This window comes from Ursus arctos, unplaced genomic scaffold (assembly GCF_023065955.2).
Source record: "Ursus arctos isolate Adak ecotype North America unplaced genomic scaffold, UrsArc2.0 scaffold_25, whole genome shotgun sequence".
NCBI classification, from domain to species: Eukaryota; Metazoa; Chordata; class Mammalia; order Carnivora; family Ursidae; genus Ursus; species Ursus arctos.
Window position 1 is genome coordinate 8,145,837 of NW_026622930.1, and position 18,018 is coordinate 8,163,854.

At 35.6% G+C, this 18,018-nt stretch overlaps 1 protein-coding gene across 4 annotated transcripts in view; it reads right to left on the bottom strand.

The window, feature by feature from the left end:
- Positions 1-1,872: 1,872 nt before the first annotated feature.
- Positions 1,873-18,018, bottom strand: part of PAPOLA (poly(A) polymerase alpha) — a 59,612-nt gene continuing 43,466 nt past the window's right edge. For 2 of the 4 annotated variants that reach the window (XM_026515336.4, XM_044389941.3), the window contains 6 exons: positions 14,868-15,010; positions 12,134-12,234; positions 11,696-11,916; positions 7,997-8,059; positions 6,052-6,126; positions 1,873-4,024 (listed from right to left, as the gene is read on the bottom strand). In XM_026515336.4, coding sequence (XP_026371121.1) covers positions 3,929-4,024; positions 6,052-6,126; positions 7,997-8,059; positions 11,696-11,916; positions 12,134-12,234; positions 14,868-15,010 — 699 coding nt within the window. In that variant the 3' untranslated portion in view covers positions 1,873-3,928. The remainder of the gene's footprint in view (positions 4,025-6,051; positions 6,127-7,996; positions 8,060-11,695; positions 11,917-12,133; positions 12,235-14,867; positions 15,011-18,018) is intronic. The other 2 variants (XM_044389939.3, XM_044389940.3) reach the window with 2 other exon arrangements.

An 18,018-nucleotide genomic window follows, 5' to 3' on the forward strand; every position in this document is an offset into this window, starting at 1 on the left:
TTAAAATTCCATCCCTTTCAGCAAAATCCATGTATGACTGATCACTGATCAGCTACAATGATGTTTGCAGAACACGGAGACAAAAGTATGTCTCTGAGGAAGAGAAGCAGAAGTTGAAACGCCTTCCTAAATATAAGAAATCAGTTCTAGGATGACGTATATGCAACCACTTCTAAAATACATGGCTCAGAAATATTGATGCCATGTTTCCTAATGCCAATAAAGCTACATAAGATGTCACAAGAATGTTTAAACTGGTTAAGTATAAAGGATGAATAAATTGATTACACAAATATGAAAAACAGACACTATACAGCATTAAACAGACCACTTGTCGCTATATGACTGAAAGTCATGTTTATTACAGAACACACTTAATATTTCACGTACCAACAAGTTCAGGTCTAAGTTATGACAGTATCCATTTGTGATTCTGGTTTGAAAAAAAAAAACTAACAGTAAAGGAATAAAGGGGAGAATTAAAAAAAAAAAAACACCATACAGTTCAGGCTAAAGTAACTAATTTTCCTTGTGCTGTTCTTTTATTAGAATTAAAATAGGCAAAAGTATATCCAACGGATTATTCAATGCCTTTTTAGATAAACAGTTTCTCTTTTTGCTTAAATGCATCTAAGTGCACGAACAGTTAGCATTTCCGGGGCTTGGTCTACAAACTGTGTGTGTTAATGATTTACCCTTTCATACATCAATTACTACTTGGAGCTGCTGATCGCTTATTGCCACCCTGAGTGCAGCCAGAATTAATACTACGCAGAGCTCTAAAACATTTTTCTGTGTGCAGAAAAAAAACAAAAGTGTTAATTAGAAAAATACAAACTTTATTCCGGAATATACCCAGAGCCACAAAACACACAACTTGCAATAGTTTTACTAATTCAGCAAGATGCATGAAAAGCCAAAAGACCATGAGGGCGATCAGAGTCAGAAAGTGGGCTATTCAGTCCCATGTTTAGGTGTCTATCGAGGTAGAGGAAGTCCCACAAGCTCAACTCTGTAGGTGTGAACAATGGAGTCAAGGGTAATTTCTACAGTATCTTCCCTTTTACTGAACAGTCCCAAAAGCTTAATGAAAAGTCATCCCATGTTGCAGTCATATATTGTTTTATATATAATAAAGGTATTAGAATTTGGAATTTCAGGAACGAAATACACACAACTGCATGTCGATTAGAATAATGACTTCAACATCAGAAGGTCCATCCCTCCACTCAAAGCACTGAAGACAGCCACACTCAGGAGTTGGCCATTACAAACATATGAAGCAGTTCCCTCCTAACCCATGAGTTTAGTATGCGATGTTGAGCATTTGGGGGTTTAAGAAAAGCAGCACCCGATTTAAGTTCAGTAAAATGAGAAACAGAAGATCCTAGCTGGTTTGTGGTCTATAATCCTAAATTCACTGAAAAACAACACTGCCACCTGCTGACATAGAAATAAAGCACCAACTCCTGTTGAAAACCAACAGCTTTGAAAAGGAAACAGATCAGCAGTACACTGACTACATGCACGAAACAAATATACAGAAAAGGATAGAGTCTACATACACAAAATAAATACTGTAGACAATGGCACAGCTGAGAGTGAATTATTAGTAATTACATTCACGTTTTCCTCCCCAAATGATCATTTATACGAAAAATTGTGATCACGGAAGATATCAATTAATACTAGGCTGCCACTAACAGCATAAATTAACCAGAAGCAAATCTTTTCTAAATGTAATAAGCAAAGTAAATTCTTTTTTGCAAATCTTCACTTATGGCCATACTATAAACTTGTAAGTCGAACCGATTTATCACTGAAAAAACAAGAGAAATAAAGTCAGTCAAAAGAAACCAGCCAACTGTGGGATTGTGCTGTTTTTTTTTTTTTATTGTGTTTTCAATGGAGAAATACATCATCTGTTTACAAAATAGCTCTTGAAAAATACAAGGAGTACAGATACTATAAAACAAAGCAAACTCCAGTCATGAGACACTACATACATCATGCGAAAGCAACAGTCTGATCTCCAGGTTATGAAAACTAGAATTAAAAAGTCACTACACAGAAAAGGTCCAAGTTTCCAGCTTGGCAAAACTTGGGTGCAGTTACATGAAACGTTTAATAAACTGAATTTTTTTCCCCCAATGTGTAAACAAAATGACAAGACTAAATCTGTGCCTGGCAATTTCAATCTAACTCTGAAGCTACACAAAACACACAGACACCTTGTACACTTCACCTGTTAGCATGACCATCTTTTTCCTTAGGTGGTGGGAGGAAGGGCAAGGTGAGTGTGCGGAGCGAAGATGTGGGAAGCGGAAACACTGTCTACTAGACATCATCAGGTACGGTGAAAAGAAAGCCTCAATTAATGCATAGCCTAAGGGGAAAGACTACACTCCAACTTTGGAAAATTAATTTAGAAGGACAGGGGAAGAGTTTAAGTAACTGCAGTTTAACATGAAAAATGCACATGTGATAGAATGGAGCACAATGGAAGATTCATAAACATGCTCGTCAGAAAATCTGTTAGGTCTGCTTTGTCCAGATTAGGAAAGAGTAACTAAGTTTATCAACATCTGGCACCGCCTACTTCGTGACGATGGGCGCTCTGCTGCTTAATTACGAGGACTTCTGTTCTCTGCAGAAAAGAGTTCCTAATCTATTGATCGGATAGAACAAAATGAAATAGGAGTAGAGAGCTGACTAGATGCCAAGTGCTTGCTAGAAATGATTTTTAAAATGTTTCTACATGTAAAATTTACTGACAAATTTTGGTCAACCATTTAAAAATAAAAATTAGTTTAAAATTCTTGGAGAAAATGCCTTTTTGCCCACATGTTTAAAATTGAAAATCAACTTTACTACAGAGAGGAGTTCTGTGGAGTGTACAAAAGTCCGCATGTCCAGAGATCAAATGGCGTCCCTGTTAGGGCATCATGTTTCACACGCATTTCTTTTAGTCACCCTAAAGTTTCAGCCACAGGACCGAAATTTAGTGTTCTGTGCCACGTGGCCACAGGATCATTGGTTTCACATCATGGCTTAAGAAAATACTGGCATTTGTTTCTTATGAAATTAAGTTCTACCTTATGCATACAAGCAAAAAGGGAAAAAGAAAAGGGGGAGGGAGCAAAAGCTTTGTTTCAAAGACAACAGACTGAAGGCAAAAGAATATGGAGCTTTAATAAGCTCAAAGAAAAATATTTGCCCACTGATTTGTATGCACTCTAAACAATTCTATAAATAAAACCAATATATCTTTTCTTAATCATGACCCCATCAAAACCAACTATTTCCTAATTATTCTTTCAATGTCAAATATATACCCTTAGAGTTGATATTTCATTTTTAAGGGTTGCAGCTACCGCACAGGGACTGAACTAGATGTCCTCTCATCCTTTCTCTGAAGTAGAACAGTACGTCACTGCACAATGGTATCCAATTTGAAGACTAATGGTAAAGGAAATTTTTCAGGAAAAAATGAAAATCCATCAAGCTGAAAATCTAAAATTAGTTCTACTTTCTAATAAAAAAATACATAAAAGTGCATTATCGAACAAGGAATTATTATGCCAGTTTGTATTGCAAATTTTTCCAAACAATGCATCAAACATAAACCCAATCCAGATGTCAATTATGGATACAAATATAGCTTGAGGTGTTTTTTTTTTTTAAAGGCAGTAATTTTTTGAAATAGTTAATGCAACTGTTGCTAACACAATAATAATAGTACTCCTGGCTTCACATACTAACCTGGACTTCCGATCAAGTGCTGATTAGCCCAGTAAGGGAGGTCACAAAAAAAACCTAAATCCATTTTCAGTCATGTCTAGTCTTGTACCCTCCATTCTCCTTTTTTAGCATTTGAAGACAACAGGTTGAGTTGGCAGATATTGTTTATGGACCCCTGAGGTTGTTTTTACCGATTCAATCTCAGTTTTATTGAATTCTTGATAACAGGAATAGGATTTGCAGGGAGAGCAGGGATATCAGAAAGGTCTGTACTGGATGTTTTCTGAGAACGAAAGCAAAGAACACAACATTGTTCAAAGCACTGTAACTTAAAATGAGATTTACTTTCCACTGCTTTACTTTCTAAGAAATGGATGGGACCTTACCACAGAAGTATTAAAAATTTAAAGAGAAACAAGAATGAAGTACAAATAAATAGGACTATTACTGTAAAATTATTTGCTCTACACTTGTAATTTTCAAATAATAGGAATATTTTAGCAATACACAGAAAACTCCTAAATAATTTTAAAATACAGCTTGTATAGACACACTCCTCTAAGAATGACCTGTCATATAATTATTAAAGTCGAGTTAAACTGTATTTACTCCTAGTTAACACTAACAGCTGTGATGTTAGCTGGTGCTGGAGCACCCCCATGTGGGAGAACACTTAAAGTTCACATCACACACAGGAGCAGCAGTTACCAGGACATTATTTTCTGACCCTATACGTTATAAAATTAAATCTATACAACTCAACAATAATTTAGTTATTCTAAAAAACTTCATGTTAAAAGAAGATTAAATCACAAGATTTCTTTAACATCCCAAAACAGAGAAATAAATTTTTAAATGTTTTATTATGGGAAATTCCAAGCATCCACACAAGTAGAGTGTGTTCTATGATGAATCCCATGTAGCCATTACCGAGCTTCGCCAGCGGCCCAACCAGAACCATCCACTGTCCCCCCACCTTCACTCCCAAGCTTACTCTGAAGCAAATCCCAGAGAGGCTACCATTTTGTCTGTTAAGTATCTCAAGTTATCTCAAAACGATGATTATTACACACAGCCACAATATTATAATCATCTCCCCAGAAAGAAATATACCCCTTATATCACCAAATACAGGGATTTTTTAAAAAATCAATATTATCACTCTTTTTATTAACTGAGTGATTTTTCTCTCAATGGCTCTACAAATCTTTCCATTAGAAATCAAGATCTACCTCCCCATAAAAATACAAAAAGGCAAATACCCACCAGTACTCATCACCATAGGGATGAACTTAGTAAGACAAACTATGAAAATGTTCCCCAGAGTAATGTGGCAGGCCAAAAGCCATGCAGTCACATCACAGGAGCTGAAGACTGAGAGACTTTGTCCTTGTATCAATGCCAAGCACATTTCCTCACGTTGTTTTAGTTACTTCCTCCACCCCAAATTTTTATTAGATAAAAGTTATGGAAATAAAAGACATTCCAGAAAGTCAACATGGTATTTCTCTCTTTAGAGGCTATGAGGGTTAATAGTTAGCAAAAACACATCTTAAAATTATGACATTAAAATAACTCTGAGTCACAAAGCAGCAAAATATCACTGCCTTAGTTCAGCAGCCTCATGTGAGCAGCAATGATCTCAGTGGTCTTACGTCTACTTAAAGAAAATATTTACTTTGGGTCAAAGTATGACCTAGACTTTGAAGTATACTCAATTCGAAAGGGTTAAGAAAGAAAACCATTGTTTCATAAACAAAATGAAGGTTCACAAATCAGTATTAAAAAAAAAAAGCTTCTAGGTGCTTACTGTATGCAAGAAGGGACTACCACAGGATTTCTAGGACAAATGAAAAAATAATTTGAAAGAATTATGGGTTACACTGAATTAAAAATTGAAAATCAGAAGTAAAATGTGAGACAGAAACACATTTTAAAAAGAAAAAAATCATTTTAACCTCACAAATAGATCCACAAAGAATGTTTTTTAGTTCTGTCATGATTTAAAATTCACTCTTTGATCTGTAGAGAAAACCTTTATATGAATACTGCATATTGTGTCTAGTGAAGATTTAAATAATTTGCAATATCAAATAATATATAAGGGGATGAGTTAGCATCTTGACAGTGCAAAACAACGGTTCTGTCAAATCCGATGCTCTAAACTACGATATGCACATCGATGGCTAGTGAGTAATTACTGTTACAGAGAGAATTTTACAGTCTTCTGTATATGCTCACTTTAATTCATTATACCACACTAATCTTAACAACATTTATAAAACTCTCCTTGCTTTTTGCACTTAGTACCTGAGAGGCCAACAGAGAAGCCGCTGTGTGAATAGTTTCTGATTGAGTTGTACTTGTCTCTGTATCAAGTTGTTCCTGTGAGACAAAGAGGACGGGGGAGGAAAGAGACTTAAAAAAAGAATAAAAGAACATGACTGGGTTTGGTGGCTAATAAAGAAGACAACTTGGAAGACAGGAGGATCAAGAGAAAGATGGGACCACATCCCAAAATCATGTGGTGAGCCTGGCCACAGGCCGCCTCGCTCTTGACACATACACATACGTTTCTATTTGTCTACTTCAATTTTATAGGCATGGTCAGACTATCTCCTGACTTTCCAACTACCTCCAACTTGGACATTTGGAGCAAATAATAATTAAAGACATGCACAGGCACATTATGAAATGATGCCCAGACAGTAATTAACACACTACAAACCCAAGCCCTAGCTATGTGAAAAAAACAAAACCCAGTTAATATTAACTAAAATTACCTTTTCAAAAGGATAAAAACTGCTCCCACACCTTCAATTAAAAGTAGAAAAAAGTCCCTAAAACATTCCTTTTTTTTTTTTTTTTTTTTTGGTTTCGCCTCCCCTCCTCAATAATCAATGCACTGATCTACTCTAAGTACTATCAGAAAATACAGGGCGAACCATGTCATGCCACTGCTCTCAACATTTTTAATGCTGTACACAAAACAAAATACTACATATATACACAAACAGATGAAAAAACATGTAAAAATCTGAATTTCTATAAAAACAACATATATAGTAATAAAACAATGAAATGTCAATTTTCTCTTACAAAACAGAATAGTATCAACAGGATGCAGGTAAGAGAAATGAAGTGCAGGCTTTCTGAAGCACAAACTGGAGTTATGTATCAAGTTTTAAAAGTAAGCATACTATTTGCCTCAGTAACTCCTCTTTCATTAATTTATTCTAATACATATAAATGGATGGCAGGTATTTACCTACAGTCAATACTACAGTAAGAAAGAACTTTCTTTTTTTAACAGAAACAAATGCTAACAATTGGAAACTGGTTGAATAAAATATGGTAATAGCCTTAAGATAGCTATTAATATTCTGTACATTATATACTCACAGGAACAATTTTTCCTGGTTTACAGAGTGAATAAAGATTTGAAAGCAAAAGGCACTGGCATGTATGCCCAAATAAAATCTACAAAGACACCAAAAGAATACTTGCTAAAATGTCAATTATGGAAATAATTTGGGAGGAGGAGGATTTCCAAATTTTCTACGATAAGAGGAAAAAGTTAAAAGCCTTCAGTACCTTTCAATTTCTGAAAAAATGATGTTCGAAGTCTAATATGGTTTGGCTAAACCATTATCTCTCATCTTATCTACCTCATCTCAAGCCCCATGCACCCCAGAAGGCTCTTACCAGAAACTTCTGCCAAAAACTGATTCTCAAAACATACCATACGCTCACCCCAAGACTGAGCTTTCTCATCTTGGACTGCCCCAAACCCTACATATCCTTCAAGAACTATGTCAAATACTACATGGTCTTTCTACAAAGCCTCTAACTATTTCTTCAGTCAGAGGTAACATCTCACTGCTCCTGCCCCTCACCACCCCAGCAGCCTCAATTACTTTGATCTTCTTTGGTACTGTAATTAGTTGCTTCTACCTCTTATCTTCTCTACTTAATTATAAGTTCTTTTAAAGTCACAGAACATGACTTACTCATCACTTTATTCCACTCAGTATCCACCCAGATCACCTTGCATTTAGTAGGACCTCAAACATTTGAGAAATTCAATTTCAGCATTATAAATTAACATTCAAAAGGGACGAACACTTCTCTAAAAACAATACTGAAAACAACCTAAAGCCTACAGAACAAAAGACAGTGCAATATTCTAGAGACATTTGTATCACATCTTCTGTACTCTTAACTGTGTATGTATTCCAAGGCTAAATTAGTATACCTTTGTTTCTGTTTTATCATGTCCACTCAAAGCAACACAGTTAGCATCTTCGCTTGTTTCATCCTGTTTTTGAAAAAAAAAGCTTTATTCTCTAAAATGAAAAATTTAGATTATTTGCCAATCAATGCTTTGATAAAAATTTAAATTATAAAGTAATTTAACCTGTAAGATCAACTATGGCCTTAAAGTAGATCACTCATTCACTTGAGAAAAAAATTTTTAATGTAATATATTTAGTTTGGCTTTGGTATCTTCCAAACAAAGAATATGTAGAAAGCTGTTACTGTTGATCAACACCACCTAAACTACATTCCTAAAACCATGAAGTTCATAAAATATTTTTTGTAAGGGATAGGAAAAAAAAAAAAAGAGCTCTTTGATCAAACAATTTAGAAACTTGGAATCCTATCACCCCCATTCTGGGAAATTCACATACCTAATAGCACGTTTTATAAAAGGTTCTGAGAAGTCCTATAAAGAATACCCCTTTAACTTTCTCAAACTTAATTTTAACCACAGAATCCCCCTTAGTCAAACTTAGTAACATCCTGAAGAACAGCAGGTTTGAGAAATGCTCTCTTCCAGACTCAATTTTTTAATTTATTATAATTATATTCAAAACAACTCATTTTCAGTAAAGAAAGGAAAAGGGAAGGAAGCCAAAGATGGCTGTACTTTCCCATTCCTGCAGTGACTTGCAATTAACGTCCCTTTAAGAAAAACTATTTTAACCCTAATTTCTCTGCTGTATTTACTAGGTAAAATTATAATTTTAAATGTAGCTTTATAACAAGACACAGAAACCATGTTTCTATGAGTAGAAGAGATTTAACAATAATATAAACCAATTCTAATAAGGACCTTACTTATATCCTGCAAACGTTATAAACTTCAAAAACAGTTAATTTGTCTAACTGGGCAAATATCAAACCTGACCGGATATGTAACACTACGGAATTATTGCTAATACTGGTAAATATACTGATACACACACACACACGGTGATAATATCCTGTAGTTATGTTTTCAGAAGTCTTTATCTTTAGATACACACAGAAATATTTATGGCTGAAATGATACGCCTGGGATTTGCTTCATAACAAGGGGAAAGGAAGTAGATGTGAAGATGAAGCAGGCTGGCCGTGAACTAGTAACTGCTGAAGCTAAGTGATGCAAACAGGACTGCTGATTATAATTTTGTACATGTTTGAAATTTTCCATAAGAAAAAGTTTAAAAATACATATATAGCATCATTTAACCATACAATCCAGGGCAAACATTTATCTATTTTTATTTTACATATTTGTCAAGCCTTCGCATATGATGCAAATTAAGCAGCAGTATACCTCCTGACCACCCCGAATCCTCCCGTTAATCCACGTCACTGTATTATTAATTAAGACCAGTGTTTCTTTCTGGTTTGTTAAAATTTCTAATACCAAGTACTCATTAACAGAGAATAAAAGATCCAGTTCAGGAGAGCTCCAAAATGACGATATTCATAACAATCTTCTCCTTTAGCACCATGAGATTTTAGGCCTGGGTTCTAATCCTGACTCTGACTTTAATTAGCTTTATAAATGGAAAAACCACTGAAACTCAAGCTCCTCTTTCTGGGAAATGGGGCAATCAGCCTATGAGATACCTAAGATCCTAAGGTCTCTTCCATATCATAAAACTGTTTTTGTTAGTCAACTCCATGAAGCCGCCAAAAACAAAACCCACACTGTGAGAAAAGAAAAAAGACTGCAAGGAAAAAAGGGAGGGAAATCTGTTTTAAAGAATACTTAAGAGAAATCAATCAATAGCTACACAGGGATCTTATGTACCTACAGAATGGAACAAACAAAGACTATTAAAAAAAAATCAATGATGATGCAATTGGGGTCACTTGAGCATTGACAAGATATTTGATTTTTCTAAGCGGGATAAGTTTATTTTGTTTATGCTTTCTTTTTTGTAATCCTTATCTTTTAGATACATGATTTTAAAAATACTAATGAAATGATACGATGTCTGGATTTTGAATCTCCACAGCCCAGATGCAGGGAGATGGAAAAGACCAAAAGAATGAAGGGTGTAGGGACTGGCAAAGCCCACAGTACCCGAAGCTGCACAGTGGGTACACAAGCACAGGAAATGACTCTCGTGTACAGGCTTAAAATTGTCCATACTAAGTTAAAAAATTCTATATTTCTATTGTCTCTCTATCTAGACAGGAAACAGGAGTGTTTTCTGCCAAGGTAAGTGCAAATGAAATTACCAACATTATGCTGTATACCATGAGTCAGAGCTCTTGGGAGCCATTAAGGGATTAAACCATTAACAGAAGTAAACAGAATGAATAGGCATCTACAGTTCACACTTACATATACTTTACTAAGATAAAAAGAAATGTGAATTCTGCAATGCTCTGCCAACTCCAGACAAGTATCAACAGACACAATGTGGAGCTCCACCAAAGCTCGCACACTTCTGGGTTGCTGCACAACACAGTCCTGCAGCACTGGGGGTCTGAATAAAAGATTCCCAGGACTAACTTCTCGAGTCTCTGACTCAGTGTATCTGGAAGAGGCTGTAAAATCTATGAGGAGGGGAAAAACATCACTCCAAAATACTCTGATGTACAAGCAAGGCTGAAAATCACTGCCTTAAGAAATAACTACACGGATGGGTTTTCATAATACGTGTTATAAAGCATGATATGATATAATCATTCAGCATCATTAGAGTGACAAAATCCATCAAGTTACTGATATTTAGTTAATAGTGACCATATCCAAAAAAAATATAAACCAAAAGGCTTCAGAATAAGCTGGGGAATAAAACACTTACAAATTAGTGACAATAATTTTTCACTATTACAGATCAAAACACTCCCATAAGAAAAATCCAGATTTCTTTTTTTCCCTTTCTAAAGAAACTTTGGTGAAATGAGTAAATTCCTAACTAACGAATTATCAACCAAAAATCACAATGAAATTGGAGTTTTTGGACTGTCATCTCTGGGGCAACAATGACTGTCCTACTAATAGGAAAACAACACGAGAGTGACTCCAGGAAGCAATGAAATTGTGTAACAAAGCTACTTATTTCTGTTTTATATTTTAAACCACACACCAATGTACACTTTTAATGGTTTCCCTAAAACTATCTAAGACTTTGGCAAGATAAATTGGCCACTTTTATAAAAAGTGAAAGTATTGCTAGAAAATTCCCTGAAGGGTTCGAGGAAGTAATCATTCAAGGTCTCAAAATTAATCTAACTTTGCAACTTTGGCCAGTTATTCAATAAGAATTTCCTGAAAACCTCTCATACTCGGTAACCATGTAATACCAAGTACAGTGTAAGAAACTCCAAAACTCCATCTGGATCACGGAACTGTGTCCAAGGGGGCTATCAAAGAATCAGTACACATAAAAGATATAGCTGTGAGAAAATAAGAAATTGGGATGACATGCTAAACTATGTTATAGACTAGACAAGCTAAGTTTAAATGAGGCACAGCTTTATGGAAGAGGTAGTCACTGAGAAGGGTAAAAGGGTGAAGAGAGACTATGGCCCTAAAGCACTACCTAAACATTTTCAGAAAGCTTTCTTCCTTGCTGCTTCTCAATTCTGGCTCACAAAGATGTTCTTCTACTGGACTTTAGAATAGGCAGGCTGGTACTCCCATGGCTAACTAATATATAGATACCTCTTCTGTTTTGGTTTTCTTAGGACTCTCTTCTTTGTGAGGTGAGGATGTCCTCTTGACTCCTACTATAGGATTAGGTATTTTTGTTGCTGCATTTCCTGAAGGTCTAGGTGGTGGGTTTACCAGACGTGTTGAAGAAACAACTCTGGAGACCGTAGGCTTTGGTGGTGGTGAAATGGCTGGTTGTGTGGCAGTTTGAGGAATGCTTTCACTCGATGTACCTAAGTAGGTAAGTACGTGAACACATAACAATTACAATAAATCCTGTCGACAGCAAGTTACAAGTAAAACTTTAGGTCTCTGTATTTTATTTTATTGATAATTATACAACGGCATTAAAAAACTGACTTAATCAACAAATAAAGCCATCTTTCAAAATGAAGGCTAACACCAAATACGGTTTAAGGATTCTCAAGCCTGTCAACCCCATCTCCTTACCCCCTGAGCTTTCACTGGAATTTACTTGTGGCACAGAAACTTCAGTAGCCTGTATGTTGGTCACAGATGCTGCTGTTACAGCTGGAGCAGGACTGTTTCTGCTAAAAAAAAAAAAAAAAAAAAAAAAAAAAAGTAGTAAAAGCAAACAGAAAAGTATAAAAATTCCATAACAACATTTAATATGCAAGTTATTTTCTAAAGGAAATGATTCTTTGGTTTTACTTCTATGTATATATCAGTAACTGACTTTATTTGGTAAAATACAACCAACGACCAAAAGCACACACTCTAAAGCAGTGCTGTCCAACAGAACCCTCTGGAACAACGTCTCATATCTGTGCTATACAGTATGGTAGTCACTAGATAGATGCAGCTACTCTGCACTTGAAATATGGCTGGTGAGAAACTGAATATTTAATATTAATAAATTTAAATTGCCACATGTGGCTAGCGACTAGCATGTTAAACAGGATAGTTCTAAGAACAATCTTGTATCTGATTTGGGGAGACAGACATAACAGATTTGGGATGTAAGAAAACCCTGTCAAACGCTATAAATAAGAAAATGGTCTGAGAAATAGAAGTAAGTTTCTGCATACAAAATCTAAGGGTTCATGACACCCTAAAGGACCACCCAGTGGCCCAGATAAACAATAAAGGCTTTCAAAGCCATCCCCCCTCTTCTATGTTCTGCATCCCACTCCCTCCTGTCATTTCAGGAAATTCAAATCATCCATCCTTTATTCTGGTATCTCTTCTTCAACTTTTCTGTCTCAAATAAATCCTATCACAGTTAAATAATCTCATTTTAATTATCCCTTTAAAGAAAAATTAAGGCAAGAAGTTCTCTGTGGTTATTCTCACTCCCTCAGCTACAGCTTGCACTCTCCAACTATGGAACAATGACATCAGTGTGACAAGGTGGCGACACGAAAGGACTTAGACTTTTGGTGCCTACGTGACATTTGCATGCAACCAGGGCAGTCAGCTTCTTAAGTGTCCGACACTTGGTTTCGGCTCAGGTCATGATCTCGGGGTCCTGGGACTGAGCCCCAAGTCAGCCTCTGTGCTCAGCACGGGGTCTGCTTGAGATTCTCTCTCCCTCTCCCTCTGTCCCTCCCACCCGAGCTCTCCCAAATAAATAAGAAAGAGAGAGAGAGAGAGAGAGAAAGAAAGAAAGAAAAGAAAGAAAAGAAAGAAAAGAAAGAAAGAAAGAAAGGGGCTTTGGAGTTCACTGGTACACAGAAGTCAATGAACTCAACAAGCGCAGGTAATCCCACTCCCCCAGGGAGAATACCAGGCCAAGCGCTCTCAAGGGCACACATATCTAATGATTGAAACAGAAAGGGAGAGCTGGCCCAAGAACAACCACAGATGCAGGAAGAAAACCAGAAAAGCTGGCAAAATGGCTAGTTCATAATAAATACTCAAAATTTGCTAAGCAAATATACAGTTATAAACTTAAAATCCAGAAGTCTCATTTAGGGAAGTTACTTAGTATTACGTAAGAAACTAACATTGTTTAAACTTCTGAAGTTACTTAACACATAGTTACTGTTATACATACATGTGCATAAACTCAAAGTACAAAAGACTTCTATACAAATTCCTTTGAAGAAACTATAGTATTTCCATTAAAAAAAAAGATTCTGCAATGATACACCGGAAAAATTTATAGGTTAAACATAAATATGGCTTTTTGTGTTCTAGTTCTTGCCACCATAGCCATGTATTCTTTCATAACAAAAGTGTTTAGCTGTGTTAAATGTTTTTGAAGACACTTAGTTCTTTTAAAAAAAGTTTCCTGTAACTAAAACCAGGCCACATAGACCTTCAACTTCCTTAGAAGAGCCCTAATACGTCCACAGATCTCCTCCCCTGCTACACAGATGTAAGCAGCCCCGGGACAGAAAGGTGATTTTGTCCCTCTTGTCCATTCTCCGTAGCACACCAGACACTGGAGGCAGTAGAAGCCTCAATACAGATCTTTCCTAAGATGGGATTACGTCCCATTAAACCCATCATAAATTGAAAATATCTTAAGTCAAAAAGGCATTTAATACACATAACTACCAAACATCACAACTTAGCCTAGCCTACCTTAAACATGCTCAGGACACTTACATTAGCCTACAATTGGGCAAAATCACCTAACACAAAGCCCATTTTATAATAAAGTGTTGACTAACTCATGTAATTTACTGAATATTGTACTGAAAGTGAAGAACGGCCGTATGGGTGCAGAATGGTCGTTGGTGTAGTGGCTGTTGACCCTGTGAGCACAGGGCTCACTGGGAGCTGCAGCTCACTGCTGTTGCCAGGCACCACGAGAGACTATCTATCGTATGGTATATTGTTAGCCCCAGAAAAGATCAAAATTCAAACTTCAAAGTATGGTTTTTACTGACTGTGTACTGCTTTTGCACCACTGTAAAGTCAAAAATCTTAAGTGAAACCATATTAGTCAGGGGCCATCTGTATGTGAAATTTGAGGGATAATGGTGTGAACATCCACTCGTATCTGAATTAAGATACACCTGTCCCAAAAAAGGAATACAAGTATGACACAACAGGACAAAAATAAAAATTACTTTCCCCCCAAAATAAGTTCAATTGCTATTTTTAAAAAATTAGAAGAGGGAATAAAAATAATATTCTAAATAGATGACTCTAACAAGAGGATTTATCAAGTATGTTTAGTGAACAGCCACTTCACTTCATTCCCTTTCCTTACCCCTGAGAGCTGCCAGAACTGTTCAATGGACTGGTCTTCATAGCACTGGTAGGTGAAGGCACAGACATGCTGTTATCACTGTCCATAGACAAATCGAGGCTGCTGTCATTTAGAGGCGTCAATCTGACACCTTCTGTTGAATGCTGCAATTAATAAAGTATTTAGTCAAATATACCTTTATTTTACCCAGATCTCTGAAACATGAACATCTTTTACTCTGATAAATGATTTCTACTACAAAGCATAAATCAGTGAAATCATGAAAACTCCAAAGTGTCATGCTGACTTATAAGGCAAAGATTTGGTAGAAATACACTTCCTGACTCAGAGGCCTGACTACAGTTCTTTCATGGGCGAAAAAAGGAGAAATGAATTCTACATTAAACGTACACACTCTCCACAAGACACACTGTACACTAAAAAGCACTATAATGTGAAAACACATGGATCTTAGAGAACTATATATACAGACACATACACATATATATTATTAGGAAAAAAGTCTTAATGATAAACCCAATACTAGCAATGAATATCTCTGGCTTCTGAGATTATGATCAATTTTTTAAATCAATTTTTAATTATTCTACAATGAACACAAAATTGTGTAACGTCAAAAAAATTATCAAATAAGAACAGTGTAGTACCACTTCTAAACATCTATACATAAATGAGCCTCTCTCAAAAGCAAGAATTTCTGATGCTCTGACCGCCAACTTAGAATTTTAACATGGTACATTTAATAGCATAAATTATCCTGGGAAAATAGAAACAGAAATAATTTCCTGAAAGTGAAACCTAATATCCACATGTAAATCCTACTGTTAGTCCTGCTTCTTAAAAATCATAGTACTCAAAATGTTACTTAATATAGGAAAACCAAAATAAAGCTTAAACTATTAATGTTTCTATGGGATAAAAGTTGATTTCTAAAGAACTTAGTTTCTGTTTCTACAATCAATAGTACTGCAGTATCAAATTGATTTCTTCAGCTTTTTCTTTTTCCCCAGAATACTTTTTAGCCTTGTTGCTCCACTTACCTACAGAAACATTTTAATGGAAATGACTGCACTGTTGACAAAAACCCATATCCCATATGCGTGTGTGTGCGCGCACTCTAGTTCCCCAAATGACAAGACGCTCTTTGATCTAGCACTACAGACATTACTTCTGTACATAAACCAATATTGATCAAATGGGGAAGATGAGATGTGGCAGAATGGAGAGGAAGAGAAAGTAATGCCACTTGTTTATGAGGTCAGTTGTGAAATGTATTTTCTAATGAGTTTCTTTCCTATGCAAAAATGCTACCAATTTCACTCTCCACCAGACAAGGATTTGTACAGTAAGTAAATTATACTAATTCTACATAGTTACCTGCCTGACCAGGTGATCAAACACCTGTGAGACAACAGGCCACTGCTGACGATGATCTGTGAACCTGAAGGTTTTAACTGGCTGGTTTGAACACGAAAACAGTTGCTCTGCTTTGCCCCTGTCTATATCAAGTTTGGCACAAAAGACTTCAATGCCAAGACATCATAAATGTTCTATCCAAGCCTTCTAATAAAAGATAAATAAAGACAGAACACACTACAGAGAGAAATAAACACACATGCTTTGCATTGTGTGGGGATGGGAGGTCCCATTCCCATCTCCTACTATACAACCGTGGGCAAGTTTATTAGCCACTTGGTTTTTTCTATTAAAGACGACACTTGTGGCTTGTTGTATCATTAAATATAGAAAAACATTTGTACAGTGCTTTGCAAATAGCAGTTAATAAAAGGAAGCTATTAATAAGAGTCTAAGAGAAAAGATTCATGGATCTAGATTTCTAGATACTACTTCTAAGAACAGGAAAGTGCTATCTTACTAGCGGCCAACTTAGAAATAATCCAAATGACGTCAAATAAAGGAGAGAGATAACCATACTGCAGCCGCACACAGAAATACTAAGCAACCGGGTACTATCTATAACGTAATGTAATCTGGACAGATAACAAACACCCAAAGAGCGGGTCACAAAAGGGTATGTACCATCAAAAACCTTTTAAAAGTACATATGATATGTGGCTACATATGTGCACCCAACAGTCTATGTAGAAATACACACTAAAATGTGAAAAGTAGCTACTACTGGGTGATGAGAGTACAATTAAGCTTTATTTGATAAATAAGAAGTTTAAACTAAATAAGTTATTTCTGATCACTAATAATTCTTTTTATATTTCAGAATATTATATTTAGATAGATAACACCTTAAGAAATAGAATAAAAATAAAATTTATTTAAACTACACGTTCATTGTTTCGAGTATCAACAGTAACATGTATGTAGGCATTTTAAAAGGTAATCTGAGAATCAAGGGTTCTGGAAAATCTAATCACCTCAGTTATAAACAGATGTTTTAATAAAATAGAAATAGGTAAGTGTTAAAGAACATAACAATCTATTTACATTGACTTCTGAAAACACATAAAATGTTTATGTATTTTTACATGTAGTAAATACACATTGAAGTGTGGCTGCTTAAACTAACTAATAACACCAAGAGACAATCAGAAGACAAATGTCTGGCTTGACATTTTACTTAAAAAATAAAATTACTCAGTGGTAAACTTTATGTATATTTTATGACAAATAATAAAATGGCTTGAGAAAAGAACAGTACCTTTTTGTCACTTTCTAGATTAGTTAACTTATAAAAGCATTAGGTTGAGAAGAAAACAAGTCACAAAGAAGCTTTAATGTACTAAGTTACTTTAAAAACAAAAATGCCTTTTAAAACTGCATTTTAAACCAAAATAAAAAAGCAAGTGCCTCTACCTCCAAGTTATGGTGGTAACAACAGAAACCAATGTGAGCACTCGCTGTGTGCCAAGCACTAGCAGAAACCAGCTTGTACAGGTATTCACTCAGTTCAAACTCACAAAATATCTAATGAGACAGGTAAAAATATTATCTTAATTTTAGAGAAGAAGCAAATCAAGAACAAGATGTTCATTATATAGCTGGCCCAAGTCTCAGGTGGGAAGCAGTGGAACCTGAAATTGAACCAGTTTATCTACTCCAAAGCTCTTGTCCTTGACGTGTATGTCCGTACCATAATATATGCTATACTTTTCTTTCATATCCTCTTAAACAATAT